Source organism: Triturus cristatus, chromosome 3_1, assembly GCF_964204655.1.
Source record: "Triturus cristatus chromosome 3_1, aTriCri1.1, whole genome shotgun sequence".
NCBI lineage: Eukaryota > Metazoa > Chordata > Amphibia > Caudata > Salamandridae > Triturus > Triturus cristatus.
In genome coordinates, this window is record NC_140583.1 from 739,370,205 (window position 1) to 739,392,058 (window position 21,854).

At 44.8% G+C, this 21,854-nt stretch overlaps 1 protein-coding gene across 1 annotated transcript in view; it reads left to right on the forward strand.

Annotated features, from left to right (window-relative positions):
* The window catches only part of LOC146860897 (uncharacterized), a 1,545,865-nt gene that overhangs the window by 1,512,828 nt on the left and 11,183 nt on the right, over nucleotides 1-21,854 (forward strand). Inside the window, exon 40 of the mRNA XM_085646178.1 lies at nucleotides 15,116-15,239. Coding sequence (XP_085502304.1) covers nucleotides 15,116-15,239 — 124 coding nt within the window. The remainder of the gene's footprint in view (nucleotides 1-15,115; nucleotides 15,240-21,854) is intronic.

Sequence of the window (21,854 nt, forward strand, 5' to 3'; positions counted from 1 at the left end):
GGGCATGTAGTAAGGACTCCCTTAATACGTACATACATTGTTAAGTTAGCATAACCACGTTAGATGTTAGAAAGCCATCTTGCTGCTTTTGCGCACGACACTGCGTTTACATGTTATTCTTTAAACAAACTGCTGACTCGAGCCTTGCCTCACACGAGAGCAATCTGTTGTTACCATCCCGAGCTCTGCGCAGCGACCTTGGTCTGTACATGATGTGACAAACAGTCTGGGTTGTTACACAATGCATGTTTTCCACTCTAGGTTGATCGACCCACTATTTAGCCATAACACACGGGCAGCTGCAAATACCTGAAAGTTGGTGCTTTTAATATTGCAGACATCATAATTAATATTCAGACTGAAGACGAGCCTTCCTGCGAGAAGACTCCTGATGCTCCTGTGATGTGATTTCACTAAGCTGATCATTGAGGTATGGGGTCCCCTATTCAAGCCTAAGAGACCTTCTATTAGACTAATAATAATATTAGCTTCTTAGAAAAGGGAAGGTGGTAGTATCCACTGTCATTATAACATGATCACCCCTTTTATATTCTATGGTATTGTAACGATGCTGATGGTTTTGATTTTAATCATTTGTCTGCTTGTATTAGCCAAAGTACTGCATCTTAGGACACGTGGTCTATAAAAATAAACTCTTTTTATTTACACCGTGTCTCTGTTGATTCTTGTTGTGGACTGATGTGAGAATAATATACGAACAGGTATTTCCGATTCCCACCATTCCTGAGTGTACACTGAGTCGCTTGTTCTGGGTTGTCTTTTCATTGGGACCGCCGAGCTAAATCTCGGATAACGAATGGGACACTTATGCTAGCCGGATACTGGGTTCTGGGTTCTGAGGTGAGTTTCTGGTACACCACAATTCACTGAGGTCCTGGGGTTCTTCGCATAGTTCTGTGTATAAGCAGAATCCCTGCAACACCTGTGTGTTTAGAACAGGTCCCTGAAGTACAGGGAAATACCTGCTGTGTTCTTGTCTCAATGCCCGAATACAAGTGCCTGTATGAATGAATGAATGAATGAATGAATGAATGAATGAAATTAAATTTAAAAAAAGCGCGAACTTAGCCCAAGGGCTTCAAGGCGCTAGATGCAAACCATCAGAGGACGGGAGAAAGGGAACATGCTCATACTGAAGGACTACAGAAGAGCCAGGTCTTTAAAGCCTTACAGAATAAAGGTCACGAGGCCTCACACAAAGGCAGGGAATTCCACAATTTGGGTGCCATGGAGGAGAAGGCTCTGCCGCCCCATTTAGCCTTCTTAAACCTAGGCACAACAAGAAGGTTTTTGTCCGCGGACCGAAGAGACCTAGAGGGGGCATAATGGCAGACGATCAACTTAATACCCTCGGGAACAGAATCGTAAAAGGCTTCATGAGTCAAACAAAGGATCTTAAAAATAATCCTATCATTCATCGGGAGCCAGTGCAGAAGCTTAATCGAGGCTGCAGCTGAATAAAATCTAGGAAGATTCAGGACAAATCTGGCCGCTGCGTTCTGCACCATCTGCAACCGATGAATAAAACCTTTATTAATGCCCAAATAAAGGGCATTACCATAATCCAGTCTTGAGGCTACCTAGGCCACTACAGCCTGCTTATGTGATTCAAAAGACAGATAATGAGAGATCTTTCTAAGAATCCTAATGATACCAAAGCAGGTGGAAACAGTCCTGTTTACCTGCAGCCTCAGAGAGAGAACGTTATCCATGATCACCCCAAGGTTTTTCCCATGAGAAACTGGACAAGGACAGACCCCCAGCGCGGTCGGCCACCAGTCGCTAGACCGGATTACCTGATCATTCCCGAAGATCAAGACCTCGGTCTTCTCTCCATTCAGCTTCAGAAAATGTTCCACCATCCAGAGGGAAACTGCCACCATGCAACTCACAAAATTGAGGGCCGCGTATTTAACGGTATGAGTTATAGAAACCATTATTTGGGTGTCGTCCGCGTAGGACAGTACCTCCAACCCAAAAGATCTTACCAACTTTGCCAGAGGGGCCACATAGATATTAAAAAGTGTAGGGCTCAAAGAAGAGCCCTGGGGACACCGCACTGGAAAGCTTTAGGGGCAGAGAGATACTGGCCTAATTTCACCCTCTGTTCACGTTCCCCCAGGAAGGAGGCAAGGAGGCTCAAAGCTGTACCCCCAACACCCATCTCTCGAAGGCGAGCCACCAGCCTATGAGGAGATAAGGTGTCGAAGGTCACAGTGAGATCCAAGAGCACCAAAAGCATAGTATGGCCAGCATCGACCTGAGTCCGATTGTTATTAAAGACTACCGTCAAGAGCTGTCTCCATACTATGATATCTCCTAAAACCATGTTGAGAGCCATCCAGGAGATAATGATCTTTTAGGAATGTGCTGCATATCTGAACCTATTCAATACCCTCAGCCCTGAGGAGGTCATAGGGGTGACACCCCTAAGCGACGAAACGTGTTGGCTAAATGGAGTGGATGGAATAAAAACACCAAAGAAGATACAGTGTCTATATCATTGTTTTTGACATTACTCAAGTGTACTATACTATGATTTGACTTGAATTGCGTGTGCTTCAAACAATGTAAATTGTCATTTTCAATCTCAGATTGATGGAAGGGGAAGCAGGGTGCCTCTCCCTTTTCTGAAAGCACCGCTACGGAGGGAACAAACTGTCAATTTTGTTTTTCCCGTTGTAGATTGCTAGCTCCATAGGATAACATGATAAGGTCGATAACAAGGGTGGACTCGCCTCAAATCGCTTACACATTCTTAGTGCATGTTACAAAGAGAATCATTGATATTTCATAATCAAAAGCTGACTCACTGGACTTTTTGTGAGGTGAATGAGGAGTGCGTATACAAGTGTAAACAATACTTTAAGGAATAGTGGATTTTAGCCAGGCATCAGATGCGGTCCTGGTTAGAGCCTCTGAAAATACAATTAAGATATCTGCCTGTACCATTTAAGCCCAGAGGAAGTCATGGGGTGAATTACCCAGTGACTAAAAACATGTTGGCTGGCTGTGGGCACTGAACAATAAAGAAAGAACCTAAGGAACACATGAACCTCTGAATTATAATTGTACAATTGTAGTTTGAATAGTTTGTGTGTGCTTGGAGGCTTGTTTCATTTGTTGTAAGCCATCTAGGTTTTGTGGATACAGGGCTGATATCCCTCCTTTTTAAGCATAAGCACGGCTAGTATGTGGACCCTGTGTTTAAAAATTTGTATACTATGCATGAGCGCCGGGTTTCCTAATTTGCCCCATCTGCAACTAACATGGGAAGACTTTATTTAACATTAATAAAGTTTGTCTTTTGACAGGAGTGAGCTAGAAAAATAATTCAAGGTATGAAAATAATAGTTGCAATAAATCCAGCAACCTGACAAGGTTGGATTTATTCTAACTATGGCAGGAAAGAAGTTATAGAACTGCTTACCTAAAGTTATCAACTACAGCCCTGTAGCAGGCTCTTCTGATTGGCCAGTCTTTGACAGGCTGAGCCAAGCTTCGTTGATGAGGTGTGAAGTGGCCTGGCCTGAGACAAGGGAGACATCTGGTTGGAGAAGATCTGCCTCTTCAGATACAAGGACATGAAAAGGGCTGGACAGATGAACTGGTCTTCAAAGGGATAAAGACAGTAAGGACAGGAACCAGGCCCACCCCCACTTCCTGAACACCTGGCCAGATAGGAGCCCCTGTAATTAGAATAGGAAAAGGGCTGGAAGGGGAGTGTCGGGAAAATGTAGCAACACCTGTGGGTTGGGTTAGCCATACCTGAACCTCAGGAGAGATTTTCTCCATCTTTATTTTTGTTGAGAATTGCTTTCCGGGACATCAGTGTGCTACAATTCTAAGGATGTGGTTGTCATAGAGGGTGGCAACCTGCACCCCATTGGTCTGGGTGCCCCTCCTCCCCCCCCCGCTATCCCCCGGCCAGCCCAGAAACTGGAATAAATATGGGAGAGCAGGCCTGGAACTCAGATCCCTGTCTGAAAATAGAAAAGAGAAAGAGGACTGCTTTGCTGAACCCCTGGTCTGCACCAAGAGAGGACTGCACTCTGAAGGACTGTACCTGCTGCCCACTCTGGGTTTCACAGAGGACTTAACCTTGCTTCAATGGATTAAGGAGTGGACTACCTGAAAGCAACAGGTACAAAGGAGATTCAATAAGTTACCTGCATCAACTCCATTCAGACAAGCCCAGCTTACCAGCTTCACTTAGACATTAAACGATTTGAGCAGGTGCATTTTGGGAATTGTAGTCCCAAACCTCCAAGAGGCAAATCAGAGCTTCTGGGCCCTTCGCTAGTGTTGTGGACCTTCAAAGATGCAAAAGAAACATCTGGAGACAAAGGAATACCCTTCTGGACCCTTGGACTGCACAATTGAGGACTTAACTCATAAGGACTGCATCTGCTGCACTCACAAGGCTTTAAAACAAAAGGACTTTGTCGGTGTTAAAGAATAACGAGAGTACTTCCTGATCAGCAACAGGTAAAAATGTGCTGGAAGGACTACCTGCAACAGCAATACCATGGCCAATTCCAGCTGACAAGCTTCACCTGGATTTTATTTGGATTGACTAGGTGCTTTGTGGGAATAGTAGTCCCAGACCCCAAAAGGTAAACCAGGGCTTCTGAACCATTTGCTGGTGCTGTGGACCACTTTCGTCCATCATGAAACACTTCTGGAAGTAAGTGTAAAAGTGTTACATCACTAGGGGCTTGATCTCTTGACTTTGTGCCGGTCCAGCACAACCTTTTTTAACCTTTGGAGTGCTATTTGCTTCTAAGAGCAAACTCTGCTGCTTATATTAAGGAACTTACAGTGCGCACAGCTACTCCAAGAGGTTTCCTGGTGCAAGGCAGAGTATGGGGGATGTCAGAGAGCTAAGTGAGCGAGTTAAAAGAGCCAGGTCTTTAAATCCTTACGAAAAGCAAAAAGGGATTCAGAGTTTCTCAAAGAAACTGGAAGGAAGTTCCAAAGTTGAGAGCCTAAATAGGCAAAAGAACAACCTTACATACGGGACAAGTGGAATCTTGGTAGAATAAACCAAGTCTGTAGAGAAGATCTCAGAGGACGGCATAGATTATATGGATGGACCAGGTCTGGAGTATATTTGGGAGCAAGTCCTGATTTTGAATTAAACATGTAGCATAAAGCTTTGAACTTAATACGATTACCCACAGTAAACCAATGCAGCTCATGGAGAAGGCTAGAGGCTGAGACAAATTTGGGTAGCCGATATAGAAGCCTAGCGGCTGCATTCTGCAAAAGCTGCAGCCTATAGATAGTTGATTTATTGGCCCCCAGATATAACACATTGCCGTAATCCAATCTAGAGATAATAAGAGTTTGGATCACAGTCCTTTGTGCGGAGAAGAGGATCAGCCAAAGTACCTTTTTTTAGCAATTTCAGTTCCTCAAAGCAAGTAGGTGAGACCTTAGCCAGTTGGTGTTTTATGGATAGTGATTCCTCGACAATGAAACCCAGGTTCCTAACATTTTTCAAAGGTGTAGGTGGAGCACCTAACTCGATGGACCAGTGATGAGGTCACCAAAGATCGGACCTCTTGCCCAGAATCATGACTTCTGTTTTATCCCGTTGAGCTTGAGCAAGTTGTTATGCATCCAGGGAGTGAGCTTACTCAAACCACAAATCAGGATCAGAAGACCCATGCCCCTGTGCTGACGACAGAGAGAAGATAATCTAAGTGTCATCAGCATCGGAGAAAAGAGACAGCCCAGACGTTCCCATCACCTCCGCATAGTGGACAGAATAGAAAGTTAAATAAAATTGGACTCACTACCGAGTCCTGTGGAACTCCAGACAAAAGGATATGTGAGTTGGACCTGGCAGATGAAGAAGACACCTAAAAGGATCGGTCCTTTAGAAAGTAGCGGAACCACTCAGGGGCCACACCATTATGACCAAGTGCCATCAGCCCATCCAGGAGGATGTGGTGAGACACAGTGTCAAAGGCAGCCCTGAGATCTAGTAATATGAGTGCAGTTGTTACTCCCTCATCCAGTCCCTGCCTTAGCAACTTGGTTACCCTTAAAAGGAAAATTCTGTTGAGTAACCTGCCCTAAAGCCGAAATGGGAGGATGAAGGAAATTTGGGGATGCCACAAAAGAGGTTAGCTGGCTATTAACATATTTCTCCAGAATTTTTGTGAACATGGGCAGCTAGGAAATAGGACGAATATTGGGTAATTAATAGGGTCAAGATTTACTTTTTTAAGGAGAGGAAGGACCATCCTAGTTTTCACTTCTGTAGAACCACCCCTTCATTCAAAAAAGCATTTAGAAGTTCCATAATCATGGCTAGTGAGCTGGGGTCCAGCTAACAAAGCAAATGAGGGGGAAGAGTATTTAATGGAGAGCCTGATTTAATTAATTGGAAAATACAATTAAAAGACTTGATGTCCAAAGGAAGCCCGGCATTAAGTTTGGATGAAGGGCTAGCAATAGGCTGAGGGGAAGATTCATTAGCGAAAAAGATATACTGAGTGACTGCTAATGCATCATTTGATTGTACTCTTTGTGAACGGTTGCTGGTCAGATGGGAATTAATATTTTCAACTTTTTGGGTGAAAAAGAGAGAAAGTTCCTCACATTGAGTGTGGGAAAGAGGAGTGGAGGTTGACGAATTACAGGGGGCCAACAATTCCTTCACCACCTTAAAAAGTGTTTTGGCACGGTTTTCAGCACCTAAAACTTTTTTAGAGTAGAAGTCGACTCGAGCAGATTTGCAAAGCCCATTATTTTTTTTAGCTACTTTGCAGTTAGTTTTGGAGTCTTCTTTGTAGGATTCTTTCCAAAGCCTTTCGAGGACCTTGCATTGTTTTTTCTCAGATTTTAGCATTACATTGAACCAATCATTGAACCATGGAGCAGGAGGCAAAAGTCGGCCAGAATTTTCTACTGAGGCTGGTAGGCATTTTTGCACAGCCCCTGTAAGCCAATTATGGATAAGATCATGGTCCAAAATCGACAGCTGTTTAGAATCCGGTCCGGTGTCATGAAGTACATTATTAATTTTTTTAAACACTTTTTATTGAGGAAAAGAAAAAAGAAACATAAAGCAGCAATAAAACAGTAGATGAGTCCTCAGTATACATTTACATAGATCAATGCAGGTGGCATCTGGGAAACACAGTACCAACCCCCACATGTAATCACATTGAAAATATCAGACATGTCCACCAAAAAATTCACGCATATGAGATCAAGTTTGCAAAACAGATACATGCGCCATTTAGAGCTTGATATGCAAGTAATCACCTTGTTCATTTCCAGGTACGGGCACACTACCAATATCAGATACATCTATTCATTTATGTCATTCACAGCGCAATTCAGTTGTAGGGGATAGGCAGATGTCGCCTCTGTATTGATTCCATCCCCCCATTTGCGGTCCTATTTCTTAGGGCATCCCCTGTGTTTAAAGACGTCTTTCTCGGCAATCATTGCCCTGTCCATGTCAACCGCCCAGTCGCGTAAAGCCGCCCCCACATCCCTTTTTGTGCAATGTTACAGTTTGCAATGGCAGATCCCAGTGAGGCCCATGTTTTTTCTGTTTGTGTTAGGTTCGTGGCCTCCCAAATATTTAGAAGACATAGTTGGGGGGAGGCCTTCAGAGTCTTACCGCCCGCCCTCTCCATCTGCTTTGTGACCTTGCCCCAGTATCTTTGCACTATGGACAATCCCAGAGGATGTGAAAAAAGGTTGAAAAAAGGTTCCCGATTGGTGTGGCATTGTCGAAGGCACAAGGGGTCAGCCCTTCTACCCATTTTGACCAAGATCCATGCGTATAAGTATACACGATGAAGGATCTTCAATTGGACCAGACGCAATCTCATTGGGATAGCCACTTCTCTGGGGGAGGCCGTAGCGTCTCGCCAATCATCATCTTCTAATTCCCCCAGGTCTGTCTCCCAGTATTGCCGCAGACGCAGTAAGGGGTCTGGGTGATTGTTTAGTAGCTTTTTATATGCCAGGGATATGGCCTTTTTATGCATAGGGTCAAGTATCAGTGTGTCCTCAAGCGGGCAGGCCTCAGGTAGTGGAGCATCCTTAGGTAAAGCCGCTTTGACTGCGTGGCTAATTTGAAGGTATCGAAATGTCTCAGTCTGTGTGAGATGGTATTTATTCTGCAGGTCTGCAAAGGTGGCCAGTTTCCCCCCAATCCACATATCACCCACTGTCGAGATGCCTATAAGATCCAATTTGTCAAACCCAGGTCATTTGCTAAGCTGACCCAGAAGGTCTGGTTCCCAGAGTGGTGTGGCTCGTGAGATTGTTATGCCAGTCCCATTGTCTATTCACTCTATGCTATATATCCACTGTGCGTACATTGGGTCCCATGAGATTGAGCTTACGAGGGTTCGTGTAGAGTGCCCTGTTGTATCCCCCTGTCCCAGAAGCCATCAGTCTGTGCCGAAATTTGGGTCGTCATATTCCCTATGTACCCATTTGTTAATTGCAACCAGTTGGGATGCCTGATAATAAAGCCTCATGTCGGGTAGTGCAATGCCCCCATCATACCACCCCATTGTCAATTTTTTCATGGCTATGCGTGAACCCAGAGCACAACCATCCCACAGCAGTTCTCTCACAACACTTTCGATACTGCAAAGTAGGTGTCAGCGATCGTATTAGGGGTGTTTTGCAATGCATAGAGAAAACTCGGCAGTGCCAACATCTTAAAGAGGGCTGCACATCCGACGGAAGTAGGGGGAAGGGATCGACAATGTTTAACATCGGATCGAAGACGTGCCAGTGGTGCGAGCAAGTTTGACTCGTAGAATAAAGTCGAATCTGGTGTGATATATATGCCGAGATACTTGAAGCCCTTTGAGGTCACTGGGATGTCATACCCTCTGGGGTTGTATGGTGGTGTACCCCACAGCACGTAGAGTTGGGACTTAGTCCAGTTAATGGTATCCCCCGAGTGGGCGCCAAAGATATGGAATATATGGAGGACCCGGCGAATAGACTGTGAGGGCAAGGCTCAATACAAGAGGATATCATCCCCATACAATGAGATACTGTCCTCGTAGTCCTCCGTCCACTTTAGGCCCTGAATCAACGAGTCCCCCCCCGATCCAGATTGCCAGTGGCTCAAGTATGAGGGCAAACAGCAAGGGCGACAGAGGGAACCCCTGTCTAGTACCCCTCCCCAATGGGAATTGTCTAGAGATATGGTTGTTAACTGTCACATGTGCGGTTGGGTGGGCATAGAGCAATTGGATCCACTTTATATAGTTCGGGACAAATCCCATCCTCACCAGCACTGTGAAAAGAAAGTCCCACTCGATGATGTTGAATGCCATGTAACTTTAATATTCGAAAGCAGGTCCGCAACTGCGGATGGCTGGGATGTCCTAGAGGGCTTGTGTATACCGATGAGAAGTAGGAAGCAAACGTATCAGCGATCTGCTGGGGATCAATAACGGTGTCTCCATTGGCCCCACCATGACAGTTGCTCTTTTTTCTCTAACCAGGCAAGAAGTTTACCCGTCCATTCGCCATATTCATATATCTTATGGCATGTGGTGCTATACCTTGCCTTGGCTGCTTTCGTCAGAAGCTGTTGGTAATCAAGACGCACCATCACAAGCGAGTGTTGTGCCTCTTGATCAGGGGTGAGTGCAGGGCTTTTTCCCTAGTTAGAATATCCTCCTCACGTTCTGTTATGCGTTTCGTGAGTTCCCTTTTATGACCAACCATCAATGCTAAGGCTCTGCCTTTCATGACAGCACCGAATGCTCCCCACAGGATGTGGGCTGAGGAGACCGACCCCACATTTTCTTTAAAATAACAGTCAGCTTCTTTAAGTAATGTTTCCTTAATGTGGGGTACCTTGAGCGCCCAAGGATTTATAGTGAGGGGGTTGCGGCACCTGGGTGAGCCGAGTGTGATCGTTGTAAGAATAGGGGAATGATCAGAGATTCTGCGCACAAGATTCAGTGAATTCATGTATACCCTGAGTGTGAGTGAACACGTGGTCAATGCGTGATTGGCTATTGTGGGCTCCAGATTGAAATGTGAACTGCACGGCGGTCGGGTTAAGTTGTCTCCAGATATCATCCAGGCCCATAGCGGACAAAAACCTTTGCCAATTGAGATCCCCTCGGTGGGTCCCTGCAGGGCTGGAGGCGGTCCTTGGCGCCATCTATTGCAAGGTTAAAGTCCTGCCCTAGCACCAATAGCCCAAGTGGTAGATCAAGCAGAAGTGTTCCAAGGTCAGATGCGTGGGACGTTGCAGCCCAGGGGAGACATACACGGATACGAAATTAAGAGTCTGTGCTTCCCAGGTGCCAGAGAGCACTAAGTATCTATCTTGGTCATCTGACCAGGACCAGTGTATCATATATGGACAACCTCTTAGAAGGAGCACTCCTGCCCCACGAGATCCACCCGTAAACCCTGAGTGAGCGACTAGACGATATCCCGTTCTATTTAATTCAACGCAGGAGTTGCCAATTGAATGCGTGTCTTGGAGAAGGACAATATCCGGCGTCTGCCGCTTCAGATATTGGAGAAATATACCACGCTTGATTTTATCTCCCAGGCCATTAACGTTCCCTGTAAGGAGTTTAAGTACTAAGCGCCATCCCGTATATAAATAGGTAGGTGGTCAATGTGGAGTCGTGAGACAGAGGTCATGTCTATGTTCGTATCTCTAGAGTAGTGGGCGCAGGAAAGCATGCAGTGTGGCAGTAGGTCAAATCAAGTACTCTTAGAATTTGGAAGTGGTCCAATGTGCACATCCATGCGTACTTCCTGTATTCCCCATAGTGAGACAGGAGGAACATATATGTGGACATACGGTATAATATGTGAAGAAAATTGCTGCAAAATGTAACATGACCCAACAATAAGAGATAAAACAAATGAAAACTCCCACACCCAAACCCCCCACTTCCGTCCCCCTCCCTGCCTCTCTGCATGACGGGCAAGAAACCATCTGCCACACCAAACTTGCAAAGTGCCTTTCGCCCACCCTAGAAAACTTGTAGGTGCGTGTACCAACCTCACTCCCCGTAACAGCATTTTGTGGCAAACTTATGCCCCCAGCACTAGCCCCCAGAGAAGCGGTAAAGTCGCAAAATAGTATCATTCAGTATGTACCATCAATACCCCACTTTATATACATATTTACGTCTCTGTTGTCTTCGTCCTCCGCAGCAGGCGAACCCAAGATACTGACACATAGCAGGCGTAGCACACAGCATATAGTGTCCAGAATGAGCTCTCCAGTTTGGACCGCATCTGAAAGAGATCCAGGGTCTCACTGCTCCTCCGTTGGACTATGACCCGGTGAGGCATCCGCAACAGCAACATAATTCTTTGTGAGTCCTTGACGACTGTCCGACCAATACTGACGTCCTGTCTCACGGCGATCTTTGTTACTCCGCTTCCTGACTGTGCGCCATCCCTCAAGCCAGTCCCACGCATCCTCAGGGCTGTAGAAGAACAAGGTTTTTCCTTCCGTTTCGACACGTAGCTTTGCGGGGAACAGCATCACGTTCTTAATCTCTTGCTCACGCAGAGCTTGTTTCACCTCTTGAAAACTGCTGTGCTGTTTCTGCACCCGTAGTGTATTGTCAGGAAAAAAAGTGACCGTGCTGTTATCAATTGTAACTGGAGGGCCTACTCTTGACGCGTGTAATATGACATCTCGATCTCTAAAGTTAAACACCCGCGCAAGGAGAGGACGGGGCGGTGCTCCTGGTTTTGGTCTGCCACCTAGCACCCTGTGCGCCCTTTCAATCGAGAAGTAGTTGGATAGCCCCTTAGGTTGAGGTGCTTTAACACAAGATTCTCAATGAAGAAATCAGCCGCTTGCCCCTCCGCCCATTCAGCCACACCCAAAATGCGCACATTGTTGCGGCACATACAGCCCTCATAGTCATCGAGTTGATGTACTGACAGTTCCTGGTTGACCTGCAGATCCGCAACTTGGAGCTTGAGAAGATCAGAGTCAGTCACTAGTTCCATGGTTGTAGATTACACCTTAGAGAGACGATCATTCGTTTTACGCATATCCGCCCTGATCAAGGAGACTTCAGCCACGACGGTGTCAATGCAGCCCTCTAGGATGTGCGCACCATGGTGATAGCTGCTAGTATATTTTGCAACGTAGGCTCTGGGGGGTTTCTTACTTCTTTGGGAGAGGTCTGTGTCTCCCCTTGCCCCTTTTGCCAGTCAAATTTTTCCAGCTTGGTCTGGAGCGTGTTACGGGCGCCACGGCCACTCGCCATGTTGGATTTGGTGCTGCAATCGCAGCAGGGTGGAAAGGAGGGCTCTAGCTAGCTACTCCCTGCCGCCTGCGTACGGGACCAACCCCGGACCGGCCTGTCGGGTTTTGCCAGCCAGGTTGCACCAGGGTCAATGGTCAGTGAAGCACGCCCTCGAGAGAGGAGATGTAGAGCTGGATTGTGACCCCAGTGTCAGAGTTGTTCAGTTTAGTTATGCCCGCGTGCATGCTTCGATACAAATCGACCGGGACTCTTCCACCCTCGGTCCTGCAGGATCGAGCTCAACTCCGGATGCACAGAAGCAGTGCCCCAGGAAGCAGCAAGCGGAGGCCGCACCCCAGCCGCAGGACAGCAAAGTAGGGCAGCGCGCGCCCTACAGGCCGCACCTCGGTCCTCCACATACACATTCCAGGCCCAGCTCAGGATCTGCAGTCGTGCCCAGCGGACGCAGTCCATAATCGGTTGTGCGACTCTCCCCCCTTCCGGGAACAATCAATAGTAGTTTTGGTTACTTTTGTTCGGGGCAACACTGGAATTTACGGATTATTTAGGAGTGGAGTGAGGGAGCTCCGCTAGTGGGAGGCCATTTCCCTCAGCAGTTGGCCACACCCCCACCTCCATGAAGTACATTATTGAAGGCTGGAATGTTTAGCTTATAACAGCTCCTGGTTCTTGCTATAGAGAACGAATAAGAGGAAGTGAGGGGTGATGTAGTTCTCAGCGTGAAGAGCACTGCAGGTCGATAACCAGGTCAGACAGATTGGAAAATATTCATCTCACAAGTGACCTGCAACATGCATAGGACTGTGGTTGCACAGTTTCAGGTTAAATCCCCAAGATCGGCAAAAAGAGAGGCACTTTGGGATGATCCAGATGAAGGTTAATATCACTTAAGATTGCAAAATTGGCGGATTTTAAAATATGGGGAGCAGCTTAATCTGGGAAGGTGAGTTTGCAGTTCCCAGCTTGGCCAGTGGGCGATAGACTAGGATACTAGAGAACATATATGTAGGAGTAAGTCAGAGGGCAAAAAGTAGTGCTTTACAATTGGGGACAGGGAAATCTTCAGGATTAGGTTTGTTAGAATTTTTTAATACAGTTCATCTTTAAAAATGCATATCTGTGGTACCTTACATTGGATTTTTGTTGTTTTGGTGTCATTTTAATCAAAAGAATATTTCCATTTTTTGTAAATTGGCATTGTATTTATATTGTGTGTTGTGTCTTACTTATTTAATATATTGGTGTTTTTAAATGCTTTAGACATCTGTCTACTATGTTAAGCGTGTCTGCTCGCAGCCAGGCTACCAAGAGTTGAGCAAGGATACATTTATTGAGGTTTGACTGGGCCTTATTTGTGATAGTGGTGTTATTACTAGCTCTGGGTATCTACCTGCATTTACTAATAAACTACCTTCCAACACTGCTTATTTCAAATGCTTGTTTTCTAGCAGAACATTTAAACATAGGGTAAGCCTAATACCATCCATGTCATGCTTGAAAACTCTCCGCCGTATAATAGTCATATTCACCACTGCAGTTAAAATATTATGTAGTAGATGTACTATATTTGTGATAACATTGATAGTTGCCTCCCATGGAAATCCAGGAAAGCCTGGTATGTCAGGATCCATAGTTTGTGCTTTTTGGGGATGCCATGTTTGGTCAAGTGTTCTGTAACAGGTGTTGGTTGAAACAAGTTCTATGCAGATTTCCACAGGATGCAACCAAGCTCAATGTGGATATATTTGTCTGTCATAAATCTCTTCTGAACATGCCTCATGCACCAACAAAGAAAGAATACGTATATTCAAACCTGACAGTATTACATTATCAGCGTCCATCCATAACACCGTAACTTTTGGACAGCTCATATACCCTTACCCCCTTTTATTAGTTTGAGAGATGACAGGGGAAGAGTAATTAGACTCCTTCTTTTTCATCTCTAAAGCAATGCTAGAGTCACCAACCCATTTTATGATATAAGCATGACCACAAACTGTGGGGTATCCGTGGAAACATATAGGGAAATAACATATCTAATATGAGAGCAAATCTTATTTTTCCGTCTTCCACACCAACACACACATGTGCGCGCACTCACAAGTTTAAGTGCATTATATCTTAAATGCTGTTGGATAGCCACTTTGATAGCACCTAGTGAATAGAATAAACTATGCACCCAATCTTTCCCCCACCCCGCAAGGTGCTCAGCAAGGGAATCCTGTTACCACCTGGAAAGATATGTTTCCTCTAGCATGTGGATAGTTACAATATTTATAGTAATGCATGAAAAGATTATTTTTAAATTCCTTGGATGATTCAAAACCCTCAATTTCCAGGTCATGGACTGAAGATCAGTATCTTTCACAGAATGTTCACCTTTGTAAAAGCCATTGAAACAAAATCATGCCCAGCATTTCCTGATTAATTTACTCTATAAATGAGTGGTATATCCTTAGATGGCCTCAATTTAGGGTGTGACTGAGGGACACGCCGTTGCCCTGGAGTCTCAGTGCTTCACAACAGGCATCTTCGCCCGCTCCTGGTTGGCTCAGTTGGTTAGAGGGAGATAGAGCAGTGCTAGGCAGCCCTTCGCAATGGCAGTGTGAACACCTGCAGTATATCAGACACTGAAGCAAAGAGGGAAGTATTAGGAACGTGGCACCTCTGGTGGTGAGTTTAAATATGATCTCCATACAAATTGGGCGGAAATTGTGTGCTAGTTTGGAAGATGCTGAACCATCTGGCACTGCAAAATGTTTCAGTTTCTTTCTACAGTCAGTCTTTCTTGGCTTTGCAATTCATCAAAGATTTTCTCTTTTTCCCAGGCACCCAGCCAGCCATAAATTGTTACATTGTTAATCACCAGGAGATTATCAAACACAACAATTGTACATCAACATATATGATATCAGTACCTTTCTGTGAGGGACAGTGTGGCACTTCTTCAATGTAAGTAACATCTGCTTGTGTTTATTTCGAATTGTAATTTTGTAACAAAAGTAGTCTTATGCCATTTTATCTGGGTCTTCTGTAGCGCTACCTGCTTCTTCTGGCAGCAATTTTATGACAAACTACCCAAATGCCATACTACACAAATACCATTTTGAAGAGGAAGGTTCTAAATTTCTTCTGAATCACCTATTGCAGTGTAAAAAATGTTGATGCATCCTGTATTGCTAATGACTAGCTATGGGGCAAAAATATTTGGACCCACTGGAAAATAAACGATTTGTCATTTAAGCTCTCCATCTTGCACTCGAACCAAGTTAAGGCCATTCGGTGGAATATTGTACAATATAGTGGTCTATCATGGTTCCACTACAACGCAGCTGCTTAAAAATACAAACATATAATTCCTGCTTCGCCAGAAGGCTCTAAAAGAAGGGGCAGCCGCAAATATATGGCATGCTGCTAAAAAATCTGACACAGGATAGAAAAAGGAATTTCCCTTTAATGGCATTTCTGAAGTTAATTGGTAAAGAGCAGAAACGTCGGAGTGGGTTAAATATTTCCAGTGGAAGGTAAAGGCGAAATTTATGGGTGAAAGGGACAGGAACAGATTTAGGGCCAAATGTCCTGTGATCAAGACGTAAAGTAAGTTTCTGGTGGGGGTGTTGCAGGATTGGATTAAGCTGCAACTGGTATAGCTTTTTAGGTCTCGCACAAGCAGCACATGCGCTGCTTCTCTGAGGCATCTAGCAATCAGTATTACTAGTGAAACTCCACCCATTGCGTTTCTCTTTGGTTTGTCGCTTACCAATGGTGAAATCTAGCATTGCTTTTCTTATCTCGCTCATTGTTGGCTAGTGATCCCATCCATCACTTCAGTTTTCTTCCGTTTCTGCAGGAAGCATCATCGACCAACTACAGTAAACTTACTCTGCAGGTCAGTATCTTTTAATGTAGGGACTACTTCGTTGTTTTTTAGGTCTCGCATAGGCAGCGTATGCGCGCCCCGCTGAATGTCCTCTGTGCTTGAACCGCAGCCCCCGGGCCCTCCGTTACTGCCCTGTCCGCACCGCTCGTGTATGGCCTGCCTGCGGCAGTACCTGCGCATCGAGATCAACGAGAGCCGCGTGGACATCTGCTGCCCCAAGTGTGCTGAGCGCCTGCAGCCCCACCACGTCCGAACCATCCTTCAAGACCCTCCGCTACTCGTAAAGTACGAGGCCTTCGTGCTGCACAGACACCTAGCTCAGGACCCGGACTGATTGTGGTATGCAGTTATGCTCACTCATTGGGCTGCACAATTTGTATAAAGTTAACTTTCTCTTGTGACCTTTCCTCTGCGAGTCCGTCCTTTATGTCAGCGGCAGGGCGCCTCCTCTGTGTGGCTGGTTCTTCTTCTGTGTCGGTGTGGTGCTGTAGTTTTCCTGGACATCCATCCTTGCCTGGTTCCGGTTTCCCATTCCCGCCCCTCCCTGGATGGACCCAGCTGGTGTGTCACATGATCCGTGCTCACCCCCACCCACAGAAGCTGGAGGATCGCCATGTGGGTGCACTACGGAGGAATAGAAGGGTGCGTGGAACTTACCTCTGTGCGTGTCAGTTGACACTATTTTAAGTGTAAATCTCTTCTCGCTTTTCCCCTCCCGCTGTCCGTGCTCTCTCGCCCCTCTCTCCCGTGCACTCCCACTGTTGGTGCCTTCTCTAACCCCCCTTCCCCGCGTTTGCAATGCAATGGGTCTCACGTAAATGCGAGTCCTATTGGATTGCAAATGGTTGTTACAGTGTGCAATTACATAACCAGGTAGGTGGAATGTTAGTAGGTGAGTTTAATTCTTTCACAGGGCACAAAGGGGCACTTTACACAGTCTCTTGTGGAAGCAAACCCTGTGCTTGTAATTCAAGTCGTTTATATGGGCTTCTCAGGCACACTCTCTTCGGCTTCTGTCGGTAATCGATCGTGTTTTACAACCACTGAGGCCCGCCCCAGTTCCTATAGCTCACATTCTTTTTGCGTGAGGAGACCAAAAACAAAGCTTGCAGACATGCGGCATATATGTGGTAAAGTGAGCGAACATGGTGGCGGCTCTTTGTCGTATATATAATAATTCCAGCTGTCACCAAATCTATGCATGCTACAAGAGTTGAGGAACACGAAAGATCTGCAGAATGATTACAGTGCAGGATATCTGCATTGTTTATAACATCTCGTCTCTTACCACATATTGCACGTGTAATTTAGCGTGAGGATGCGTCTTTCATGGAAGAGCAATCATTTGCAGATGTTGGTACTCTGGTAAGAGAATCTACCGTAGCGTGACTCTTTTCCTAGGGTATGTTGTTTTTTACAGACTTTGGTTAATAAAGTGAATGCCAGCCAGGCCTTACATAAATGTGAAGGGGCAGATGTGTGCTGCAATTACTACTTCTGGCTAAAGTATGTTCGAGAATTCTGTTGCAGTACAAATATTCTCCTATAATGTCACACAGTATGTATTTTTTGCTACAGCGTTTTCATGATCTGGAGACCTGCAATTGAGGTGGACATCCACAATGCTGACCATGGCCCTCCATGTTGAGTGGAGACGTCCAGGGCATCAGGAAGACTGCTGCACAATCTGCTTATTCTTGCTGTTTTAAGATAGATCCTCCAGCTCTCCCACCTCTTCCCTGAGTAGTGGTGCTAACTGTACCCAGACCCACTGTAATTATTCGATTGTGCGACTGCAACGATTTTCACATAGTTAAAGATTTTCTTCATAATCCATCAATCTGCTGCATAATCTGCATATTTTAGCAAAAAAATTGTATCTATCCTAAACGGTCCAAAAGTTACTAAAATTGCAGTGACACGTGTTGCCACGTATTGGAAGACCATTTGCAAAGCTGTAATGGTCACCTTGCTGTTGCTTAGTGCTACTGGTACTAACAAAGTGCAACCAATGTGTTAGGTGTAATAGTCAGTCCTTTACGTTAAGAATGTTGCAGAATCCAGGTGTGATAAAACATTATTTTTGAGACCCTTGCCATTCAAATTCAATAAGTGCGAAGTATACTTGAAATCACGAAATAGAGCGTGCTTTTAATAAATTTTATTTGTGCCTGAGCCAGCTTTTACTCTAAAACGATACCTTGACTATAAGTTCTTAGGGGCATTTATCAAGCCAGGCGATAAAATTATCGCCACTTTAGCGGGCGAAAACTGCCGCTAAAACGGCGATAATGGGCTTGATAATATGCTCTATGGAATTCCAATTGAAGCCCATGTTAGATGTCCTTCACATCTAACCTGGGCTTCAATTGGAATTCCATAGAGCATATTATCAAGCCCATTATCGCCGTTTTAGCTGCAGTTTTCTGCCGCTAAAGCGGCGATAATTTTATCGTCTGGCTTAATAATATGCCCCTTAGTGCTGGAGCTGAGCAAGGCCCCTAGAACAGGGCCTACAGATTTGTGTTTCATATCTGCCTTTCTTTACACCGCTGCAGTCATAATTTTCTACTTGTTAATGGCAGTGTTTTAAAGATATATATCTATTGCCCTTTTTTACCCACTACTTGTAATCATCGGAATGGAGAAAGAGTAGCCACAAAAAGTCTTCTCAAGAAGAGATAATTAAGTCAGACTGGAAATGCCCAATTTCGTTTTGCTGACACAACCAGGGGAATGATTCCATATTACAATGGCCATCCCTTGAATGATCTCATAATGGGTGCAAAAATCCAAGCAGGCATCATCAAACAAAGGAACATTTTACAATGCTTTTTGCTACTGATTGCTTGTGATGCAAAACAGGACCAATAGAACTGTTGTTTTCGCTCCCTTGGATGTATGTGTTTATGTGCTGGTAGTTGTATAGCGCAAACTTAGCTGAAGAGCAACAGAACAGTGAACGAGGACATGCCCCCGTGGGAATGCAATAATTGGGAGAAGGTCTAATGTGTGCACTGTCAGGTCAGCAGAGGTGCTCTTTGAAGATGTGCGTCTCAAGTTTTTAAATGTAGCAGAGTTGGTACTGATAGGATATCAACAAGCATTTGCAATGCAATAGGTCTCACATTTACGCAAGTTTAAGCTATTGCCATTGTAAATGACAAAGCCTTTTATTTATATTTTAAAAACGAAAACAAAAATAAAAGGCATTGTTATTTGCAATGTCAATAGCTCAAAGTAGCGTAAATTTTCAAAACTAACACATAGATAAAAGTTTGTCATTTACAATGCCACTAGCTCAAACTTTTGCAAATGCGAGACCTATTGCATTGCAAATGTTTGTTGTGTTAGTGAGCACTAGAACAGGTGGTGATGCTTTTTGAAGTGCCCTTGTGCTAGTAATGAAGTTGCTGGAAGAGCTGGAGGCAAGGATTGAGGTTTATTGGTAGAGCTGTCGCAGTTTTGGATATAAAGAATTATATTAAGCAAGTAAGCGGTCCTTTACACCCTAGTGTCTCCTCTTACAGGGGTGGCATTTCTTTCATGAAACGTAACGCAGCCTAATGTGGTCATTTTCTATCCACAATTCGTTCAGGGTGGACCACAGGTTTCGTAAAAGCCTGCTTGGAGATCAATAAAAGAATATTATGTGTTTGTCTATGGCGTGCCCAGTTTATATGGAAACGGATGTAGATGTAAGAATTTGGTCATTATTGTTTTTTTTTGCTTGAAAGCTATATTGATGGTCTGCTATGATCCCTTTAGTCTTTAACCCACTGGAGAACTCTACCATATGAGAAACGTTTTGACTGCTTACTTAAGGGGGAAAACGAACTATAACATGCATGACTGTTATTTTTAAGTCTACAGGAATGATAGCTTTTCATCCACATACCTGTTACACATTAGCTTATATTGAATTCTCTGGTGCCATTTTACTCATCAAAAGAAAATACTTCTGTATATTCTTTTTGTCTCTCTATCTGTATTTCGAGGGTCATGCCTTTAGAAAACATTATCTGTCAAGCTTTACTTTCTGTACACTGCAAAACTCAAATTACATTGAAATTACAGTTTATATATTTAAGTTTATGTGTACGTCAAAATGGAATTGTAATCACCAAAAAATCCTTAGACAACTCTATCCTTCGTGTTATGTGTTCTACTAGACTATTGATTAATATTCTCAAAATGCATTTTTGACACTAGGGGGCTCATTATGTTGTCGAGTGGAATCACTTCCGTCGGACACCGACTCGGTCATGGGACCGACCGACACCCGGCAGTCCTGACCGCCCCATTAGGAAGCGACCAAACAGTCGATTTCATTCCTATATTTCACTATGGGAGCATGCATTACGTCCTGCACACCATGGCAGGCACCCCAAGGTACAAGGATCAACAGGGGGGCACCATAGGTGCCACCTTGTCCTCCAACCCGAGGCTGTGCACCAAAGGGGGCCCCGCTGGAGGACCCCAATATGCTTTCTGACATGGTTTCCTTGTCGGACAGACCGGCATGGAAACCATATCAGAAACCGTGATCGTAATCTCAAGGGCGGAAAGACCCTCCCTTGAGATTACAGGTCGGATTCCAACTGGAGGGCGGGCTCTCCAAGCCTGTTGGAAGCCAGCCATAATGACCTGCCGGTTTCCTTTCCGACTGCCTCCATTGTAATGAGGTGGCCAGGAAGGAAAATGACCATGCTAATACAATGCAGCCCTAAAGGTTCCGATAGAAGGTCGTAGCCTTTACGGGCTGTATTGTAATCGGCCCGTACATACCATAAAGGCACTTGGGGATTACCCCAAACTTCCTTTTAAATAATCTTTAAGTCCTATCAATTTTGTCCAATTTTACTTACCTGGCGCACCATTTGTCATTTTTTTCAATAAAAAAATGCTTGGCACACCACACCTCCCACGAAAAACTGTTCTCATTCATATACAAATTTGTGATTAAAGATGCTAGTTTAATATGATTGCAAGTGCAATGTGTCCCGCTGGTATGCCTCTTCAAAACTATTAATGTCTGCCAGGTGTACATCTCACCATATTCAAAGAGCACTAGGATTTATTAATAGTTTGCTGTCAATCCTGGACACACTATGGAAGAAGTGGAGAAGATTAGGATTTTGTTCTACATGCAGAGCTATGTTATGTGCATTAGGACTGAATTCAAGTCCAGAGCTTTGTGTAGGTCCATGACCTGACATAATTGTGGTGAAATAAATGGATTGGCAGATTAGTATACAGGTGCTTGTGTTGGAGTAACAAAGGGTGGCACAGGTTTTGATTGAATAACCCTTTGCTATTCTGGAAAAGTACCCACAGACAACTCTGCCAGAGCATCTTGTCTCCAGACTTGAGCATGAACTACTATTCACGTAGCTATCCATAAAGCCAAGGCAAATTCAACAATCCTGATCCACAGCTTCTCCAGACATTGCAGGGCATGGATCTACACACAATTCTATTGGTGTGCTTCAGCCCTCACCTCCTGTGGGCATCTCTTTATATGTCAGCACCTGGCTTTACTCATAACTCTGCCAGTTCCCTGGCTGTGTTTGGCTTCCGGGGATAGACTGGACTACTCCATTCAGCAACGAAACTGTACCAGGACAGCCTTTGAAGTACCACACTTTGAACATGGGGTAGGGCGGAAACCTACAAACAGTGTTTGC